This window comes from Hyperoodon ampullatus (assembly GCF_949752795.1).
Source record: "Hyperoodon ampullatus genome assembly, chromosome: 11".
In the NCBI taxonomy this organism is placed as follows: domain Eukaryota; kingdom Metazoa; phylum Chordata; class Mammalia; order Artiodactyla; family Ziphiidae; genus Hyperoodon; species Hyperoodon ampullatus.
In genome coordinates this window covers 72055619-72078427 of record NC_136924.1, presented here as the reverse complement: position 1 = coordinate 72078427, position 22809 = coordinate 72055619, and the positions used below count along the sequence as shown (strand labels likewise).

Here is a 22809-nt window from a genome sequence, read left to right as displayed (position 1 = left end):
TATTTGCAAGACTAAAAAAGATACACACACACACACACACGAAACGCACAGGGAGCTGGTAAGAAATACCAGTTGATTAAAAAAAAGATCATCCTTCATCTCATATTTAAGAGCAGAAAGCCTGTGCTTCTTTTCTTCAAAGTATAAGTTTATAAAGGGCCCCTGTATCTCTAAGCTAAATCAAAGGCCAATGCCTGGTTTAAAGGGCTCCTTGTCTTCAAAGTAAATAGAAAGTCAGTCCCCAGTTCATGTGTGAGAAAAGGAAGATGGGAAGAGAAAAAGAGCTTGACATAGCACAACACTGATGTTTTTCTTACCAAAATGCCATCACAGCAATGAGAGTTATAACCAAGGTCTGGAAAACCCAGTTAGGACACGACTGTTTTTTTCCTGAAAAAGAAACCTATAAAAAATTCAGCAATGAGAAATGAAAAATCAATGATGCCAACTTTGAGAAGGATGCCTGAAGACTCACTCCCCAGGGGATCTTTGCTGCTCCCTTCAGCCTACATCTCCCTCCTCCTCTCTGCCTCTGAAAACGAAGTCCTTTCAAAGCCAAGTTCTTTCCTTTTCTTGGCACTCCAGGCTACACTCTCTCTTCCCTGCAGGACAATTGTCTGTGCCATTCATTTAGTGCTTTTTCTTGAAGTTTTATGAGAGAAGACCTACCAGACAATATACTGTCAGAACCCAGAGGTCCATTTCTTTTAATAGGATACTTTTGAAAAACAAAAAGTCTTCAAGACATAATAGAATAAATCCCAATGGAAGAACTTCAGGCAGCATGACAAATTGCAGAAAAGATTTTTGTGGCATGAAATACTATTAATTACTCCTTAAATCATATACAATTTTTTCCAATGCTGTCACCTATTTTTGAGGACTGTTCTGGGCCTATGTCTTATTTATTCTTATATCCATTCAACAAATATTCATTAAGCACTACTATGAACAACGTTATAGGGGGATATGAAAATAAGTAAATTACACTCTCTAGGAAGTGAGTGAGATAAACCTTTAGGACTGGTACATACTGGCATTAAAAACTTTCACATAAGGAATGAGCTAAGAACCATAGGAGAGACAGCTGTGCAACTGGTGAGGAGTCTCGCTGGAGATACGAGAGGCTTTCTGCCCAGTTAAATATGGTGCTCCTTAAATACGAGTTTCCTACTAATGCAATAGAAAGTATTATGTTTGCTTCCTTCTGGGGGTACAGGATTGGAAGGGAATTGGAGGATGGTGGTAGTTAAGAAATAGTTTAAAATTGGTCTTTGAATTTCTTGGGCAGGTTATCTGCATAAAGAAAATGTTCTTCAATGTAATATTGGGGGTCGGTGGGGGGAATTAACCACACCCTTTTTAACAAGTACCCAAATTTTAGGGCTATCATAACTGAGTCATCCATAAGTGCAGTAGGAAGCCACTTTGAATACCAAGAAGTGGATGGTTTATACCATTCCTACATCCCACTGGAACGGTTTTGAGGACATCCTAATAGTGTGCTGTGCAAAGAAAGAACTCAATGCAATGAAATTTGTTGAATTGATTGGAATTAAATAGTATTAATCTCAGAATAAGAGCTTCCCCTTCCAACCTGCTCCCCAAAGCTGCCAGATTATTTTAAGTCTCCATGCTTTTGCTCAAAAGCCTTTGACCTTGTATAGGAAAATGGCCTAAGACCTGGGGTCAGACCTGGAGTCAAGCCCTGAACAAGTCATCTAAGTGTCATTGATCCTTATTTTCCTCATCAATAAAATAGGAAGGATAAAATCATACCTGCCTACCTTTCAGAGTTATTGGGTGGACCTGATTAACAGAGAAGTGTTTCTCAAGTTCAAGTCTGCATGAGAATTACTATGGAGTTTGTTAAAAAATCTAACCGCCCTAAAAAATTCTGATTCAGTAGGTTTCCATGTAGCGTGAGGTGGGGGGCTGTGAATCTGTAAGAAGTGAGATAATGAAAAGTATCTGTGTTTACTAGTATGTTTAGAATAGATAACTAATAAGAACCTGCTGTATAGCACAGGGAACTGCACTTCGCCGTACAGTAGAAACTAACACAACATCGTAAGACAACTATATCCCGATTAAAGCAATAAATAAGTAAATAAATACATTTAAAAATAAACGTACTTATTGAGATGACACATCATTTACTCAGTATTATCCATTTGACCTCTATGTTACTAATTTTCATAATACCCTGAATTGTGGGGGGAGGCGGGCTCTCAGAAGAAGCCTGTGTTTGTTCCTTCCCTCTCTCCCTTCTCCTCCACGTACTCAGTGAGTTTTTACTTGAATCCTGAGGTCTTTCTCACCTCGCCCCAATCATCAACACACAGCAGGAATCACCCACCTACTTCTTGGAAGTAAAGAAAGAGAAGGAAAGGAGAGGAACCCTTTGGATTGGATGAGACCTTGATCTTCCTCCAGAACGAGCATCATTTTGGCCAGCATTGGCCCAGCCAGGCTTCTCACCATCAGGTAAAGCCCACCAACTGCTCATAGCCAGCACTTTGCTCATTAATGCCCCCACCCAACCCAGGAGGACCACTCTCCACCCATACACTTGTGTTTCAATGCTCCAAGGATCTTGGAGGCTTTGAGGAATAAAGGTTACCTAGGGGGTTGGTATATGGAAGGGATAGTTAACCTCAGAGAAATAGCCAAAACCTCCTAGAAAGATAGTACAGGGAGAGCAAAACACCACCATTACTTGTATTTTATCAAGCTCCCTGGAAGACTGTGATATATGCCAAAGTATGAGAACCACTGAAATAGTGGGTTTGAAAATACTAAATAGCGGTGGACACTTACATAGCACTTATGTGCCACACACTCTTTTGAGTGCTTTATGTATACTAATTTATTAACCTCACAGTAATCCTCAACTATTCTATAATGCAAGTACTGTTATCATCCCTATTTTAGAGATGTGGAAACATGAGTCCCAGGAATGCTAAGTTCCTCACTCAAGATCACACTGCTAGTAAGTCACAGAGCCAGGATTTGAACCAAAAAACACTTGGTTCCGGAATCTGTGCTCTTAACCCCAATGCCATGCTGCCTCCCTTTTCTGTCTGTAAAGAAGGATACACTATACAACTTAGATATTATTGTTATTATTCAAAAAGTCTTCATGGCTGCCAAATGAACTCCTTAACTGGTGATCCAGAAACTGAGCCTAACATATTTTCAGCCTTAACTTCTACTCTCCTCTTTAACAAACTCCCACCTAGTCCTTCAAGGAAGCTGGTGTCAGCTCCCAGACCTTGGCTGTTGCCATTCCATCTGAAACCTCTCCAGCAGCACCTGTCACTTTCTAGCCAAAGCTTACGCCCCCTTGAAGGCCCTTGTCCCATGATACTCCCACAGTGCTCTGAGCCTCTGCAATATTTATCACATCCGGGTACAACTGTTCTTTGTATTCTCTTTTGATCTTCCCTGGCTACCTTAAAATTCTTTAGAAGGGGCCACATCTTACTCACTTTTGCATGCACAGGGGCATAGGACAGTGACTGCATGAAGTCTCTGAATTGAATGGGTGCTCTTTAATGTCTGGATGTCCATATAAGTCCCTGAGCCTGTGTCCACACCCCAACTCCCCCACCACCCATACACCCAATACACTGAATCTCTTAATGCTTTAAATTTAGATTGTGAGCCTTCAGGGAATATTTTCAGACTGGGCTCTCCATCCATTCATTCATTTGACAAATATTTCTTGAGTACCTGCTCTGTGTCTGTCCCTGGGGACACAGAGTGAGGAAGGCTGACACAGAGCCTGTTCTCATGGACCGTATGTTCTAGTTAATATTCTGAGAAAACTGCAAAATAAAAAGATTCTTTGTGTGCAAGATGGGCGCTACAGAGGTTGCACAGGAACCAAATTGTACCAATCAGGGCCTCCATGGATGTAGATACAATTCCCTCTATCCCCTTGCAAACTGGTTAGTACAAAGAGCACCTTCCCTACACAATATTTTTAGTATTTTGTGTTTATTGAGCAATCTGCTATGTGCTGGGCATTGTGCTAAGGGCTTTCGCTCATTTAATCCTATCAATACTCTTTGTAAGATAGACATTATTATTATCTCTGTTTCCCAATGCAATTAAGTAAACTTGCCCCAAAACACTTCTACATATACATTTATCCATGTATTTATGCCTATTGGTATACCAAGAAGCTTGTCCACAGCATAACATTTTAGTAGTTTTTAGTAGAATATTAAACTTTCTAAACCCTCTTAGAATAGTTCAGTGACGTACAACATGAGGAGTAGAGAGTAAATTGGGACAATGGCCCAAACATCAGGTCAGCCCGTAACAGGATATAGGTTAAGGTCATAAATATCTTCCTCCGGTAAAGGCCACCTTTGGAAAACTAGTGGATCTGAGGGAGCGAGCTGAGGTTCACAGCTATCTACGAATGGCAGCTAGGAAGACAGTATTGCAGCTTCTCCCTCACTGACACTTCTCTGCAATGGAGAGGGTGTCCTTTAAGTTAATAAATGATTAACCTTCACCTTTAATGTAAATGTTATCCTATTTGATGAAATGCTCTATTCATTAATAAAGCTGTCACATTTTAACCTTTGCAAGCAAGTGAATACCTAGTCTCCATTTGCATATATAGTACTAAATATCAAAGGGAAAAGAGGGATTTGTGGATTAACTGACATCCCTTTGAGATCTTCTGGAGACAAAGGGCCTGAGTCGAGTCAAGGCATCCACACAGATCTTGCAGCCCAGGGTCATCTGCTGATGAATTTCACCTGATGGGGACTATATACACAAAAAGCGGCAGAACAATATTTCTGAAATGAACAGGTTCTATACTCATATCTCTAAACTTCTCTTTGAAAAACCAGTTAATATCTATTAAAAGGATAATATTTAAATGCCTTAAGTGCATAAGGATGCCTACGGAACCCATCAACAAATAAATGAAGAAAAAAATTCCTGATCAATTTTTCTAAAGACTATTTGAATAGAAAATATCACCTCTGTTCATTATAAATTTAAGTCTATTTACCTTGCTGGTTTTTTTGGGAATGGTCCTTTTTGGAGAAGATGCACTAAGAGCTCTGCTAAATTTGCTTTAAAAAGAGAAAGAGAAAATTAGTTTTGATTCAAATGCCTCTCCAAGAGTTATATGACAAAGGCCCAGGCTGTCACTAACACAGCAGTATGCTTTTTTTTTTTTTTTTTATTCAGTGGTAATTTAAAAAAGGAAGAGTCAAGGCAGTTGAGAGTTCTTTTTGTGTACAAGAAACTTAGTAAGTATAAATAAATGCATTAAAAGTTACATTTCCCTTTTTCTCAAAATATATCCCAGAAAATGTGCACATACCTCCTTAAGTAATTTAAAAAAAATAGAATAAAAGTTTTTTCCCTGAGGACCAAACATGGTTTTCTAAATTTAGAAATGGCCACCTCTCCTCCTTAAAGGAAAGGCCACCCTTTTGTTAAAATGTAGCACTTCCTATAATCACTGCTCTTAAACAGATGCATTATATATATATATATATATATATATTTTTTTTTTTTTTTTTTTTTTTTTTTTTTTTTTTTGCGGTACGTGGGCCTCTCACTGTTGTGGCCTCTCCCGCCGCAGAGCACAGGCCCCGGACGCGCAGGCCCAGCGGCCACGGCTCACGGGCCCAGCCGCTCCGCGGCATGCGGGATCCTCCTGGACCGGGTCACGAACCCGCATCCCCTGCCTCGGCAGGCGGACCCTCAACCACTGCGCCACCAGGGAAGCCCGATGCATTATATTTTGTTTTATTTTAAAAGTAGCAACAGAAAAAATAAGAAAATTATCACATAAAACAACTGTGTTCCAAAACATTCTGAAAGAAGAATAGGGACTTAATTAAAAGAAAGTAATGGTTGCTGCTTGGTAGAACAAACCATTCAGATTGATCTAGTTATGGAAAGACCCCATTCTCTCCTTTCTCCAAATTTCTATGGCAATCCTGGAAGTACCTGATTGAGCTCACTTCACTGGCAGAGGACTTCCAACTACTGAGCCGCTTTAGCCTGGCCAGCCTTCTGTTCCATATTTCTAACTCTTCTATTCTTTCTTCAAGGTTGTTGGTTAGTTTGCAAAGCTGCTTCACTGCACCCACATTTTCCATAAAGATCTGGTCCTAAAAATGAAAATAATTCAGAGCACATTCAGTTTGAGACCACTAGACAACTGTCCACAGCCCATCCAAAGACAGTTGGAAAACTCCATTGAAAATGGCTACACACACACACACACACACACACACACACACACATACACACCCAGCCTCAAGTTCATTCAAGGTAAATCTGGAGGCTTGAAATTTAAAGTGGTCTTGCCAAACTTCTGGCTATGTAGTAAAACTGCTTATGTTCAATTTGCAATAAAATGGAAATATGTCCTTGTATTCCAAGAGAGAGAACAGAGCTGAAGGACACTGTCAAGTTGCCAATCCAAAGATTTATTTTCAGTGGCCATTATGCTCTATTTAAAACTCATGTAAAGAAATTCAGAACAGGCTTCTGAATGTTGATTTGTGTTTGCATCACTAAATCATAAGGAATGACTCCAGTTCTCCCTGGTAAAATGTGCATCAAATTGCTCAGGTGAAGGAGGGAAGAAAGAAGACCTGGGCTTTTCTCTGAGTTCTGCCACCTGCTAGATGTGAGATCCTGGGTAAAATGTAACAACTTCTCTGAGCTTCAGTTTCTTCATTTATAAATGAGAGAATGATTCTTGAGGTGTTAATTTCTGTCTTAATATCCCATAAGCTATTACATGCAATTTACATTTTAGCTTAAACAAAATTTAAAACAACAGCACTTAATTCTTCCTATTCAAAGAAAGTTACTGACATGTCAGAAAGAGCAAGAAAGAAGAGATCAACCAAAACCACAGGGATCCAGACACCCCTTCCCTCACCCACACACGTCAGTTGTCTTGGGATCGTGTGTCTGTCTCTTAGCCATACAAAAATCCTGGAAAGCTCTCATCAACTCACACCCCAATCCCATGACCACTCCTCTTCCCCACCCTCCTCTGTTTACAAGTTTAGAACGTCATGGCGCTCTTTGGGGCTCATAGAGGCTGGTCCACTGTTGTAAAGTGATGAGCTCAAGGCCAAAATAGAAAGACTATTTTGTGGCTGGGGATCAAACTCAGGGCTGTGTGTCTTTGAGATTCTCATCATGCAAACCGAAGTTTTCTGGGTTTCAAATACTGTAAAGCAACCACTCGGAAAGGATTCAAAAGCTGAACATTATAGATTTAAGGCTTATTTCATAGAGTTTAAAGGCATACATACTGGTATAAAACACACTGGTAAAGGTAAGTATATAGTCAGTTTAAGAATAATACCGTTATATAATGGTGTATAAATCACTTAACTCTAGCATAAAGGTTAAAGGACAGAAGAATTAAAAATAACTATAGCTTCAATAATCTGTTAATGGTACACACATAAAAAGAGGTAAATTTTGACACCAAAAGCATAAAACATGGGGTGGGGGGGTAGTAAAAGGGAAGAGTTTTGTATGTGATCAAAGTTAAATTGTTATTGGCCTAAAATAGACTGTTAAATCTATAAAATATTTTATGTAAGCCTCATGGTAATCACAAAGCAAAACCTACAATAGATACACAAAAGGTAAAGAGAAGAGAATCAAAGTATACCACTACAGAAAATCATTGATTCACAAACGAAGACAGCAAAGAAGGAAGAAAAGAACAAATGAACTACAAAACAGCTAGAAAACAATAAGATGAGCATTTAAAGAAGAATTAATACAAATCTTTCTCAAACTCCTCCCAAAAATGGAAACTCCATCCACTACAAACTCATTTTAAAAGGCCATCATTACCCTGATACCAAGGCAAGATAAGAACACTACAAGAAGAGACAATTACAGTCAATATCCCTGATGAACATACATGCAAAAGTCTTCAACAAAATATTAGCAAACTGAATTCAACAATACATTAAAAGAATCATATGTCATGATCAAGAAGGATTTATTCCTGGGATACAAGAATGGTTCAATATATGCAAATCAATCAATGTGATACACTCCACTAACAAAATGAAGGATAAAAATTATATGGTCATTTCAATAGATGGAGAAAAAGATTTTGACAAAATTCAACATCCTTTCATGATGAAAACTCTCAACAAATTAAGTATAGATAAAATATACCTCAACATAACAGAAGCCATAATGACAAGACCACAGCTAACATGTACACTTAATGATGAAAAGCTGAAAGCTTTTCCTCTAAGGTCAAGAACAAGACAAGACATGCCCACTCTCCCTGTTTCTATTCAGCACAGTACTGGAAGTCCTAGACAGAGCAACTAGACAATAAAAAGAAATTAAAGGCATCCAATTTGGGAAGGAAAAAGTAAGACTGTTTCTGTTGAAATTGGTATGATCTTGGATACAGAAAATCCTAAAGACTCCATCAAAAAATAGAACTAATAAGTGAATTCAGTAAAGTTGTAGGATGAAAAATCAACTTACAGAAATAAGCTATGTTTCCATACACTAATAATGAACAATTTGAAAAAGAAATAAAGAATCCCATTTACAATAGCATTAAAAACAATGAAAATACTTAGAGATAAATTTAACCAATGAGGTGAAACATCTGTACACTGAAAATTATTAGACATTGATGAAAGAAATGATGAAGACACAAATAAATGGAAAAAATATCCTGTGCTCTTGGATTGGAAGAATTAACATTGTTAGCATGTCCATCCTACTCAAAGCCATCTATAGATCCAATGCAATCCCTGTCAAAATTCCAATGGCATTTTTCACAGAAATAGAAAAACTAATCATAAAATTGGTACAGAACCACAAAAGATCCCAAATACTCAAAGCAATTCTGAGAAAGAACAAGGCTGGAGGCATCACACTTCCTCATTTCAAACTATAATACAAAGCTATCATAATCAAAACAGTATGGTACTGGCATAAAAATAGATACACAGACCAATGGAACAAAACTGAGAGCCCAGAAATAAACACACACATACGGTCAATTAATATTTGACAAGGAAGTCAAGAATACTCAATGGGGAAAACATATTTTCCTCAATAAATGGTGTTGGGAAAATCTGATATTTACATGCAAAAGTAAGAAATTGGACCTCTATCTTATACCACTTACAAAAATTAACTCAAAATGTGTTAAAGACTTAAATGTAAAACCTAAAATTGTAAAACTCCTAGAAGAAAACAGGGAAAAATCTCTTTGTCTTGGCAACCATATTTTGGACAAGACCAAAAGTACAATCCACGAAAGCAAACAAACAAACAAAAGTGGGACTACATCAAACCAAAACTTCTGTGTAGCAAAAGAAATAACCAACAAAATTAAAAGGCAACCTACTGAATGGGAGAAAATACTTGCAAGCCATATATCTGATAAGGGTTTAATATTCAAAATATATAAGGAACACATACAACTTAATAGCAATAAACAAACAAATATTCCAATTTAAAAATGGGCAGACCAGGACCAGATGGCTTCACAGGCGAATTCTATCAAACATTTAGAGAAGAGCTAACACCTATCCTTCTCAAACTCTTCCAAAATATAGCAGAGGGAGGAACACTCCCAAACTCATTCTACAAGGCCACCATCACCTTGATACCAAAACCAGACAAGGATGTCACAAAGAAAGAAAACTACAGGCCAGTATCACTGATGAACATAGATGCAAAAATCCTCAACAAAATAGTAGCAAACAGAATCCAACAGCACATTAAAAAACCCCATGATCAAGTGGGGTTTATCCCAGGAATGCAAGGAGTTTTCAATATATGCAAATCAATCAATGTGATACACCACATTAACAAATTGAAGGATAAAAACCATATGATCATCTCAATAGATGCAGAGAAAGCTTTCGACAAAATTCAACACCCATTTATGATAGAAAACTCTCCAGAAAGTAGGCATAGAGGGAACTTACCTCAACATAATAAAGGCCATATATGACAAACCCACAGCCAACATCAATCTCAATGGTGAAAAACTGAAACCATTTCCACTAAGATCAGGAACGAGACAAAGTTGCCCACACTCACCCTATTATTCAACATAGTTTTGGAAGTTTTAGCCACAGCAATCAGAAAAGAAAAAGAAATGAATACAAATTAGAAAAGAAGAAGTAAAACTGTCACTCTTTGCAGATGACATGATACTATACATAGAGAATCCTAAAGATGCTACCAGAAAACTACTAGAGCTAATCAATGAATTTGGTAAAGTAGCAGAATACAAAATTAATGCACAGAAATCTCTGGCATTCCTGTACACTAATGATGAAAAATCTGAAAGTGAAATCAAGAAAACACTCCCATTTACCATTGCAACAAAAAGAATAAAATATCTAGGAATAAACCTACCTAAGGACACAAAAGACCTGTATGCAGAAAATTATAAGATACTGATGAAAGAAATTAAAGATGATACAAATAGATGGAGAGATATACCATATTCCTGGATTGGAAGAATCAATATTGTGAAAATGACTCTACTACCCAAAGCAATCTACAGATTCAATGCAATCCCTATCAAACTACCACTGGCATTTTTCACAGAACTAGAACAAAAAATTTCAAAATTTGTTTGGAAAAACAAAAGACCCCGAATAGCCAAAGCAATCTTGAGAATGAAAAACGGAGCTGGAGGAATCAGGCTGCCTGACTTCAGACTATACTACAAAGCTACAGTAATCAAGACAGTGTGGTACTGGCACAAAAACAGAAAGATAGATCAATGGAACAAGATAGAAAGCCCAGAGATAAACCCATGCACATATGGTCACCTTATCTTTGATAAAGGAGGCAGGAATGTACAGTGGAGAAAGGACAGCCTCGTCAATAAGTGGTGCTGGGAAAACTGGACAGCTACATGTAAAAGTATGAGATTAGATCACTCCCTAACACCATACACAAAAATAAGCTCAAAATGGATTAAAGACCTAAATGTAAGGCCAGAAACTATCAAACTCTTAGAGGAAAACATAGGCAGAACACTCTATGACATAAATCACAGCAAGATCCTTTTGGACCCACCTCCTAGAGAAATGGAAATAAAAACAAAAATAAACAAATGGGACCTAATGGAACTTCAAAGCCTTTGCACAGCAAAGGAAACCATAAAGAAGACCAAAAGACAACCCTCAGAATGGGAGAAAATATTTGCAAATGAAGCAACTGACAAAGGATTAATCTCCAAAATTTATAAGCAGCTCATGCAGCTCAATGGCAAAAAAACAAGCAACCCAATCCAAAAATGGGCAGAAGACCTAAATGGACATTTCTCCAAAGAAGATATACAGACTGCCAACAAACACATGAAAGAATGCTCAACATTATTAATCATTAGAGAAATGCAAATCAAAACCACAATGAGATATCATCTCACACCAGTCAGAATGGCCATCATCAAAAAATCTAGAAACAATAAATGCTGGAGAGGGTGTGGAGAAAAGGGAACACTCTTGCACTGCTGGTGGGAATTGGTACAGCCACTATGGAGAACAGTATGGAGGTTCCTTAAAAAACTAAAAACAGAACTACCATATGACCCAGCAATCCCACTACTAGGCATATACCCTGAGAAAACCATAATTCAAAAAGACACATGTACCAAAATGTTCATTGCAGCTCTATTCATAATAGCCCGGAGCTGGAAACAACCTAAGTGTCCATCATCGGATGAATGGATAAAGAAGATGTGGCACATATATACAATGGAATATTACTCAGCCATAAAAAGAAACGAAACCGAGCTATTTGTAATGAGGTGGATAGACCTAGAGTCTGTCATACAGAGTGAAGTAAGTCAGAAAGAGAAAGACAAATACCGTATGCTAACACATATATATGGAATTTAAGGGAAAAAAATGTCATGAAGAACCTAGGGGTAAAACAGGAATAAAGACACAGACCTACTTGAGAATGGACTTGAGGATATGGGGAGGGGGAAGGGTAAGCTGTGAAGCGAGAGAGAGGCATGGATATATATACACTAGCAAACGTAAGGTAGATAGATGGTGGGGGGCAGCCACGTAGCACGGGGAGTTCAGCTCGGTGCTTTGTGACTGCCTGGAGGGGTGGGATGGGGAGTGTGGGAGAGAGGGGATATGGGAACAGATGTATGTGTGTAGCTGATTCACTTTGTTGTAAAGCAGAAACTAATAAAAAAAATTTCATAACTGTCAAAAAAATAAAGAATAATAAAAAAATAAAAAAGTAAAAATGGGCAGAAAACCTGAATATTTTCCAAAGACATACAAATGGGCAACATGTACAAGAAAAGACACTCAACATTACTAATCATCAGGGAAATGCAAATAAAAACCACAATGAGATATCACCTCACACCTGTTAGGATGGCTATTATCAAAAAGACAAGAGATAACAAGGATCTGGAAAAAAGGGAATCCTTCTGTTGGTGGGAATGTAAATTGGCATAGGCACCATGGCAAACAGCTTGGAAGTTATACAAAAATTAAAAATAGAACTACCATATGAATATGATCCAGCAATCCCATATCTGGGTAAATGTCCAAAGGAAATATCACTATCTCAAAGAAATATCTGCACCCCCATGTTCATTACAGCATTATTCACAATAACCAAGATATGGAAACAACCTAAGTGTCCATCAGTGGATGGATGAAGAATGTGTGTGTGTGTGTATATATATACATATGTATTATTCAGCTATGATAAAGAAGGACATTCTGCCATTTGTGACAGCATGGATGGACCTCGAAGGTGTCATACTAAGTGAAATAAGTGAGACACAGAAATATAAGTACTGTATAATATCACTTATATGTGGAAACAGAATAGATTGGTGGTTGCCAAAGGCTGGGATAGTGGGGGAAATGAGGAAATGTTGGTCAAAATGTACAAACTCGGTTTAGGATGAATAAATTCTGGGGATCTAATGTGCAGCATTGTGACTATAATTAACAATACTATATTATATACTTGAAAGTTGGTAAGAAAGTAAATCTTAAATGTTCTCACCACACACACACAAAATGTAATTATATGAGGTGATGTGTATGTCAACTAACCTTATTGTGGTACTCATTTTGCAATATATGTTTATCAAATCATCATGTTGTACACCTTAAACTTACCCTGTGCTGTATGTCAATTTTATCTCAACAAAGCTAAAAAAATGCAGCTGTATGGGAGGAGAGTTTATTTAAATAAAACAAGATTGGACGTGAATTAATAACTGTGGAATCTGAGTGAAATGTATAAATGTGTTTCATTACTATTCTCTCTCATTTTGTATATGTTTGAAATTTTTCATTAAAAATGTTAAAAAAATAAATAAATCAGAAAACAAAAACAAAGCAAAAAAAAATCTCTTGACAAAAGCTGTTCTAAATTTTCTAATTCTGGTATAGATTTTCCTTTACTTCTAAATTTGTTTTATAAAAATAAGGCAAAAGTCGTGAAGATAAGAATGACTTTCTATGGTTCTAAACCATGGTAAATGTCATATGACTATTTACTGTGTTTAGTAGAAAGCCTTATAATAGAATTATAACTGTAATATTTAGAGTCGGTCACATGGTCAGTCGATGTCCACCCAGCAGTCCAGCACAGGTTCCCAGCCATCATCTTTGACTCCTTCCTCCACAGGAAATCCTTGACACAGTGCTGTCAGTTCAACATCCTAAATCTCCTGAATATACCTACTTCTCTCCATCCTCACTGGCACTACCATACCTAATAATATTTTTAATTTTTCTTGGCAACTGGCTTCCTTTTTTCCTCCTTTTAAAAAAATGTTTGCTTGGGGCCTCCCTGGTGGCGCAATGGTTGAGAGTCTGCCTGTCGATGCAGGGGACACGGGTTTGTGCCCCGGTCCAGGAAGATCCCACATGCCGCGGAGCGGCTGGGCCCGTGAGCCATGGCCGCTGAGCCTGTGTGTCTGGAGCCTGTGCTCCACAACAGGAGAGGCCACAGCAGTGAGAGACCCGGGTTCCGCAAAAAAAAAAAAAAAAAAAAAAAAAAAAAAAAAATGTTTGCTTGATACAGTCATTTGTGATTTAGCTCAAACCAAAGCAGACAGTGGAGAATGATATTAATGTCCCCTCTAAACCACAGTCAGTTCTTTCTGCCATGTCTCCCCACAGGACTTTTAATGCTGCTACTGGCATATAAGCGATGGCTTCAATTGTCCAGTTATGTGTCAATAATGATGAGAAGCCAGCTCTGATTTCTGCAACTCAAATATGCCAACACCATACATCTTCCAGGTAGATTCAATGGGCAAGAAGATAATTCATGTGTTTTCCTATCTAAGAGGAAATAGAGGTGGAGAGGGAATTTACTACTACCTTCCTGATAGTAACGATGGCCCTGACTTTATGGATCCAGTCGGAGGTTACCAAAAAAATTAACTTCTAGGACATGTTATTGGGATTGCTTCTTATTAAAAGACTTCTGATTTCTTGCCCTCTATCATCACAGTAAAGTCAGTACAAATATGTTCAAAAACATAATCTAGAGTTTTCTGAAAATAACCTTTTCAATGCAAGTGGTAAGGTCTCCATGGGTTCATTTTAACCACGAATGTGCACCTAGATGCCTGAGGAACTTTTTCTAAGTGTCCAACTCACAGATAGAGGTTCGTATTCATTAGGACAGAGAAGGGCATAAGGCTGAGGCATTTTGAAAAGCTTCCCCATCTGATACCCACTGTTGGTTAAGAACTACTTTATAATTGAATCTAATTTAATTAATCAACTCTGTCCAGTTATTATTAACCATTTCAAATGGAATCCACTACCTCAACTAAAATGTAGCTTTATAATTGTGACGTAAAAATGATTAAACCAGCTTGCCACCAAAAATTGCTCATGAGATTGGGTTTGGGGGCAGTGGCAACTGCTTCAAATCACATGAGAATTTTCACCCACTGTTTAAAAGACTTGCTTTGGGGTGAGGGGACTTATGGACAGCGTGAGCATATTTTTTGAAAGGACACGTAGGGCAGTTTGGCAAGTATAAGTGCACAGGAAAACAACAGGGAGGTGTTTGTGAAATCAGAGACATTATTTAGCTTAGAGTGTGTCTCTGTTGAAGCCTCTCCTTTCACATAGCCCCTTCCACACGCTGTGCTCTAATCATATTGAACCTTGTGCCGGTCACAGAACATGGATCATGTATCCCTCGTCTCTGGCTGCTCCCTCTGCCTAAACCAGCTGTCATCCCTCTCCGCCCACCTCCCTTTCACTTAGTGTCATGTTTACCAGTGTTATAAACCCCTGGAGACAGGGCCGGCCTCTCGTCCACAGCGGATTCTCCAGCACAGGGCAGTAACACAGGACAGACTTGAAGATTAAATGAGTGAATATTCTTACAGTGGTGATGCATGCCCTGAGGCACTCATAACCTTGCTTTCTGGTGAAATTGAAGAGAGTGGCCAAACGTCCACTTTATTTTTTTACCTGAGGTTTTTCTCAGAAAAGCAAAGTCTATATTCCAAATTCCCTTTCCACGTTAGGAAATGCAGGTGAATTAAGGAAAGAAACACTAGTGTTCAACATCCTCAGTGCGATGGGCTAGTGACTCTCTTGTAACCAGCCACGTGGCCTCCACTGATGGAAACAGATGACCGTCCCTTCAGTTCCCCTTCATCCCCTAGGAAACACTTAGACTCTGTAGAAGGCAGTTTGCAAGCTCCTTGCAGGGTCCCTTGGGTCCCTTGCAGGACTGACGATAAATGAGCCCCAATGCTGGGGAGCAGCCAGGCAGTGGACTTGATTTCTCCTCTCTTTGGGAACTACAGCTTGTCCTCTGTCCAAAAACACTGAGTAAGGGTAACAAAGCCTGAGAGCAAAGAATGCTTTGAGAAGTTGAAATAGGCTCTTCTTTCTTTTCCAGTGAGAGTCACAGACTTGAAAATCTCTCGTGGCATCTGATGTTGCATGGACTGATGTTTTTATGATAAAATCATGGGACTAAAACAGCCTGTAATTGAGTATTATGAAAGTGATTGTCAAAGGGAGAAAAAGTCTTTTAGCCAATGGGTGTGCCTGGCAATTGTTTAGGCTTTGGATAAACTCAGCTTTAGATCTTTGTCCAACAGTTTATTTGTAGACAGCTCACCAGGCTTTGACATGGATTTTAAAAAAAACTAGAATCCTCAAACCAGAAAAGCAGGCTGCTGAGATGGTGTAGGAGCTCAGACTTCAGCTGAACTTTCCACAGATCCCTGGAGGTGAGCTTTCCCTCCTATGCAGAGTTCTCTTGCAAAGAGGACAACTCCTGGGCTCATTTCCCTGGATGTTGTATTTTGACCTCTGCCTTAAATGGGGAGAGCACAAGTTCATAAAACTGTTTCAAATTATGTGTTTTAATTGTTGCCCTTTGTTTGCTTTAGAACTCTTGCTTAATTTTTGTTATCTCAGTTTAAATGTAATTTTCTGTGGAAGGGCTTGAGTCCTTTGACCGAGGCAAGTTTCCAGTTGAACTAACACATGGCACCGTTTATTGTAATTCTTTGATTTCTTCTCTTTCTAGGTGACCAATGAGCTCCTTCTGAGGGCAGTGTCTTAGGGCCAACTCAGTACCTGGCACATGTAGCTCAATATTCAGCTAATGAACAGAATCAATAGTTCTTTATCAAACACCTATGATGTGCTAACCAGTGTCTTAAGTACAGGGAGAAAACAATTAGATAAGGTAGACAGGATCTCTGCCCTCATAGAGCATGTTTCCTAGTGGGGAGATTGGCCAAGAGCAAGTAAACCAGAAGTATATGATATAGTTTTAAGTTGTAATTAGCACCAGGAAGGAAACCATTGAAATAGAAAATAATTGTTACTATCTTAAGCCATTGGTATAGATTTGGTCTATTTTATCTTTGAGAGCACTGGGAAAAAATAAAATAACAGCATCAAGTGGAAAAGTATATTCTCATCCTGAAAAAGACAGGTAACCCAATGGAAAACTGGGCCAAACAATTCATATAAGGAGAAATCTAAATAGCTAACATAAGAAAGACATGCACAGCTTTGTTACTTATCAGAGAAAGACAAATTAAAACAGTAAGATACCACTTTACCCCAATTAGAATTGAAAGATTTAGAAAGTCTGATAATGTCAGGTGTTGATGAGGCTACAGAGAAGCAGTCAGCCTCATGTGCTGCTGTTATGAGTTGGAGCTGACCAACAGTCTGACAGCATCTCACAGAACTAAGGCTGTGTGTATCCTATACCCCACCTCCAGTATGCGTGCCAGAGAAAACCTCCCACAGATTCACAAGGAGGCCTGTGTGAGAACGTTCATCACTGCACAGTTGTGGTCAGCAGAGTTGGAAGAGGCCATCACTCGAGGAGGAGAACATAAGGACATATGCCAAGGAATTCCACGTATCAGACTCTGAGCAGATGTATATAATTCAAAGAAATTTAAAACAGATTCAAAAACAACACTAATAATGTTCCAGAAAGCCTGACTATCCAAGGATATATATGAAACACATTAGCGTGCCATCGTTGTGAGGAGTTGGATGGAAGAGGAAATGAGAATGCAGAGAAGAAAAAATGTAATAAAGAAAAAGAGCAATACAAAGAAGAGGGTAGTACCTCCACTCAAAGTTCCAATAATAAAGATGAAAGAGGAAAATCTACTGGAGAAAAAAAAAAATGAAAGGGATTTCACATCTTGAGAGCTACCACTCTAGTCCAAAGTTTATTTACTTACTCTCAGTGCTCTTACTCACTTTGAGTAGCTTGAAGGCAGTGACGGGCTCTGAATATCTGAGACCGAGCTCAGTAGACTGGGAACTTCATGGATGAAGCCCAAGGGAACTAAACTATACCTACAGGGAGGAAGCAGTTCTGACCTAGTGGCCAGATTTCACAGATGAAGAAAAGTCAGCATCATCAGAAAGGGATTGAAGTATCCTTAAAGATTTTATAAGAAATTACTAAAAAATAGTCTCTTTGAAAACTTTAGCATAAGTTCAGCCATTTTAAATAAATTCCACTTTGGTAAATAAAATGTGAAATTCCAGGTACTAAATCAGTGAAGGCCTGAATAAACGGGGCTATCTGATTTTCAAAGCATTGCCACCACCCTCTGACACAATATTTAAATTGCAGTCTTAGATGTCTGGAACAATGATTCTTTTCCCAACATTTTATTACTAAAATTTCCAAGCATACAGAAAAGTTTTTTAAAAATTGTAGAGTAAATGCCCATATACCCCCCCACGTAAATTCCACAATTAGCATAGTGCTCTATTTCCTTTATCACACGTCTGTCCATCTGTCCATCCATCAACCCATCTTGTTTAAATGCATGGAAAAAAATAAATAGCAATTACTTTTTAAGAAGACATAACTACAGAAAGAAATTTTCCAAGAAAACAATAAATGGCATATTTCTCTCTAAAGTTTAGAAACAAGAGAATTTTCTCCCTGCTGCCAGTGTAAGAAGTTCCTGGGAAAGAAGATGATCTAGATCTACAAACAGGTGATCAGTTGTTAAAATATCCAGGGTTGGTTTTAATGGCATATTAACTCTAATCCTTCAGCTTGGAGTCAAATCAATCAGTGAGTGCAACGGGGAATACTAACCTCCTGTGGGGAATATCACTGCAACTAATGAATGAATTTTATTTCCTCTCTTGATGAGAAAAGAAGGGACTTTTAAACTAACTGCTGAGTAGGACCTTTAAAAAAAACCCATTTAGATTCTGGGCTGGCTATATGAACTTAAACTAATATAATTTTTTATAACTCAGTTTTTCTATATTTAAAAATGAAAAATAGTATTTGTCACTCTATAAAAAAAATAAGTCATTTCAGAGACACCCAAAGTGGTGGTATCTTTGAGCGGCACCTGAAAAAAATTTATTAACGATTAACCATTTATCAATTATACTATGTTGTGGACCTAAAAGTTGTGGTCCTAAGAAGATTTGCATTAAAAAAAATTCATTTATGAAAGCAACTGCTTCATTGGGGGAAAAAGTGATTAAGGTAGAATTTCAACTCACCATACTAAAGTTAGTTTACTGTAGAACTGTAAAGAATAAAATAATTTGTTTTGAATAGCTTTAAAGATGACCTTATAATCCCCCAAACTGGCTGAGCCAAGTTCTGGACAAACTTTTATCTGAGGCTGAAATTCATGCTCTTAAACTGGTGTGCCATATACGATCAGGGAATTTTTAATCATCAAAATCAAAGAGATTTTGGTAAGGTTCATTTTCCTCCCATCTCCTCCATCTCCTCCAAATTTCCTTATCGATCCTCTCTGCCCACTTGGCTTTTTGACACTGTGTTTGCCCCATGTTCTCCTCCTACCTTCACCCAATCCTTCAGCCTTCCCAGGGCCTCTCCTTCTCCTATAGACCATCCTGGAAGTGTTCTGCTGTCTTTAGCCCTCTTTGTTTTCTCATCCTATATGAACTCGAGCGCCTGCTGGGCCAGGCAGGTAACAGGAAGCAGAGATGTGAGGCTGCCGAAGCCCCTCTGGGGGAGTTGCTTCTCAGCACCACATCACCAGATCTGATATTTCAAGGGAACCGGAAATCCAAAATTTGTGTGAAGATCTAATTTTTAAAGGTAAGCAACACATTTGAAAATTTTTAAAACACCGTGAGGGAAAAAAGTCTGCAGGCCAGACTGGGCCACAGACTTCCCATCTGTGACCTGCGTCCATGACCTTTTCCTTATGAATTAATATCTTCACCCCTCTCTGTAGCTCCCCCTTGACCCCCAACTTCTCTCTCATGTTCCACACTCCCAGTCACCACCTCTGGATGTTTTCATCTGAATGTTCAGCTGACATCTCAAACTCGAAACTGAACCCATCTTTTCCCCTAGAAAACCACTTCTCCTTCAAACTCCCTTATGTTGATAGAACCACATCTCTTCCTTTCACTGAGATTCAAAAACTCATGCACTAACATAAAGTCTTACTGAGAACCCACGAGGTATCAGATACTGTTCTAAACAACACAGGATTGACGAGGCACATTCTCTGACCTCAAGAAACTCACAGTCCAGTGGAGGAGATCCAAACAGAGAATGACAACACAATGTGATGGATACTCTAGAAGCTGTCTATCCAGAGGCCTAAGGCAGTATGAGGACAGGAGCAATCCAGGTATCACGGAATTCATTAACTCAATCAACCAAGATATGTTGAATTCAATTCTCCAGTACTCTAAGCCCTGGGGTTAACACCTCATATAAAGTATTGGAGGTACAGTTTTGAAAAATATAGAAGATTTTTTTGTTCTCATACAACTACCCGGGGAGACTGGCAAAAAACAAGTAGGCAAATAAACAAGATCATTTCAGTTAGGGACAGAAGTCTCCAGGCTGCTGTGAGCAAGTTTGCAGTGTATCTCCTGCACAGAGACCCAGCTGAGGGGGAGGATGAGGGCTGCGCCAGCCAGAGGGAGCTCCTGTTTCTAATGACTGCAAAGGCACTCCACACCCTCGCAGTGGCCCTGGATCTTACAAAGTGAAATCGAGTGCCGTGGAGACTCTTTTAGACAAGGTGGTCAGGGAAGGTCTTGCTTTGCAATCCAAATGATGAGATCATCTGAAGGGAGAGTCTTCATGGCAGAGAACAATCAACAGAACAGCTCGAGGCAGAAACAAACTTGGAGTGTGAGGAACAGAAGAAAGGCTGGCGGAGGAGGAGCTAGGAACAAGACTGTGCGTGTGTGTGTGCAGACACATCATATTCTGAAGGTGTCTGGGGGTTGGGGGTTATGAGTGTTAGAAAATGAGTCAGAAAGAGAAGATTCCATCCAGATTGTGGAGGGTTATGATAATAAGCCAATGAAGAGCCAAAACTGGGAAAGGGAGATTATAGGATCAGAGATTCGTTTTGTTTTGTTTTGTTTTTAAGGAAAATGATTCTACTGGTAGCTAGCAGGTCAGTTAGGAGGTTGTTATAATAGCTAGGGATAAAAATGGAGAAAATAAAGAGAATAAAGAAGGAATGTGATATACAAGAGATAGTACCTAAGTAAGAACAGCAGGACTTGTCTAACTGGACCCCGTGGATGAGAAAAAGGAAGGCTTGGGAGGCCTCTTGTGATGCTCTCCCCACTGCCACCAGCCACACCCTCAGTGCCCACGGTCCACCAATGTCTTCCTTCCCTTGTCTCTCAATCTCCCCCCTTCCTTTCCATCTGAGAACACTTGCCTAGTCTCCAGATAGCCTCTCTCCTTCCTCTGAACTGATGTGGCACTTTATGCATCCCACAGATTTATTACATATCACGTTGTAACTTAGAGCATTATTTCTTGTGTACCTGTCACATCATCCTGCTTAGACTGTCAGCTACTTGAAGACAGGAACCAAGTGTTATTTACCCTTTCATGACTCAAATAGACAATTCCTGCCACATTATGGTTGCAGGAAAAATAGAATCAATGAGTAAAAAGTAGCCACATACGAAGTTATGGCAGGGTGGCTTGTGACATGCAGTCTTAAAAACATGCACATACAGATTATTCAAGGCTAGTGGATCATAAGATGAACCTCATCTTTACATAGACTCGGTTGTGAATTTGTTTAAGGTAGTTCTTACATTCATTGTGTGCATTTTTCTTACACCAAGTACACCTAATAATAATGCTCAGGAAATGTAACCACCTGTTCCCAAATAATCACAGAAGCAAATTTTAAAAGTTGCCAAGTAAAGAGATAGATGAACACGCCAAAAAGCAGAGCCCCAGTGGTCAAATGCAGGAGGAGACGATGGGGTCCACTCTAAGGCCCCCTTGCTCTCAGTATCAGCCCCAAGTCCTTTCACTCTACCTCCCATGGCTGAGCTTTCACTGGGCCACACGAACCATGAGAAATTTATGAGAAGCAGTAAATCACCCCGTATAAGAGAAGTTTATCTTGCAAGGTCATTTCTCCTGTTAAGAAGAGAAAAAAGTGGCTTGTACCAACTTTGGCTGACATCGCTGATCTCCAGCATTCGCTGGTTGTATGGCCAGTCTGTAAAGATCCAGCCATTCTCTTTCCTATTTCGGCACCACGTTGCAAAGTACATGTGGAAATGATACAGCAGTCACGGAGCACAACATTTTAACATTTCCATGTTCTAGTTTGCATTTTAGCTTCAATGAGAATTTCCTTATAAAAAAGAGACATTTGGGGGAAGAGAACTGTAGTGCAGAGGGAGAGACTGTATCTTAATTGGATCTCCACCTGTTACTATAGCACACAAAGCCCGGGAAATCCTAGCGAAGGTCTTGAAAACCAACAGCCCTGGGTGCGGCAATCAAGGTGGCCACGTTCCCATGTGAATAAGGAAGAGTCCAGGAAAGCAAGAGGTTATCTGTACATCCTTCTTATCGGGACAACAGGAGCCACATACCCTGAATTCTTTTTTTTTTTTTTTTTTTTTTTTTTTTTGCGGTATGTGGGCCTCTCATTGTTGTAGCCTCTCCCGTTGCGAAGCACAGGCTCCGGACGCGCAGGCTCAGCAGCCATGGCTCACGGGCCCAGCCGCTCCGCGGCACGTGGGATCTTCCCGGACCGGGGCACAAACCCGTGTCCCCTGCATCGGCAGGCGGACTCTCAACCACTGCGCCACCAGGGAAGCCCCCTGCATTCTTAATGAGAGAATAAAGGGTATTCTGGGAAGTACTTATAATGTAGAAGAGGGATATTCCACAGTGTTGAGGATTAAACCAGCTATTGAAGTCTATCCACAGAAGTGAGCCAAAGAAGAAAGCCAGCCTTCGGAGTAT

The 22809-nt window shown here is 39.3% G+C and overlaps 1 protein-coding gene across 2 annotated transcripts in view; it reads right to left on the bottom strand.

Annotated features, from left to right (window-relative positions):
- Positions 1–22809, bottom strand: part of MYRFL (myelin regulatory factor like) — a gene marked incomplete at both ends in the record, with an annotated part of 126537 nt that overhangs the window by 16793 nt on the left and 86935 nt on the right. For both annotated transcript variants that reach the window (XM_079714869.1, XM_079714870.1), the window contains 3 exons: positions 318–403; positions 5039–5102; positions 5992–6155. In XM_079714869.1, coding sequence (XP_079570995.1) covers positions 318–403; positions 5039–5102; positions 5992–6155 — 314 coding nt within the window. The remainder of the gene's footprint in view (positions 1–317; positions 404–5038; positions 5103–5991; positions 6156–22809) is intronic.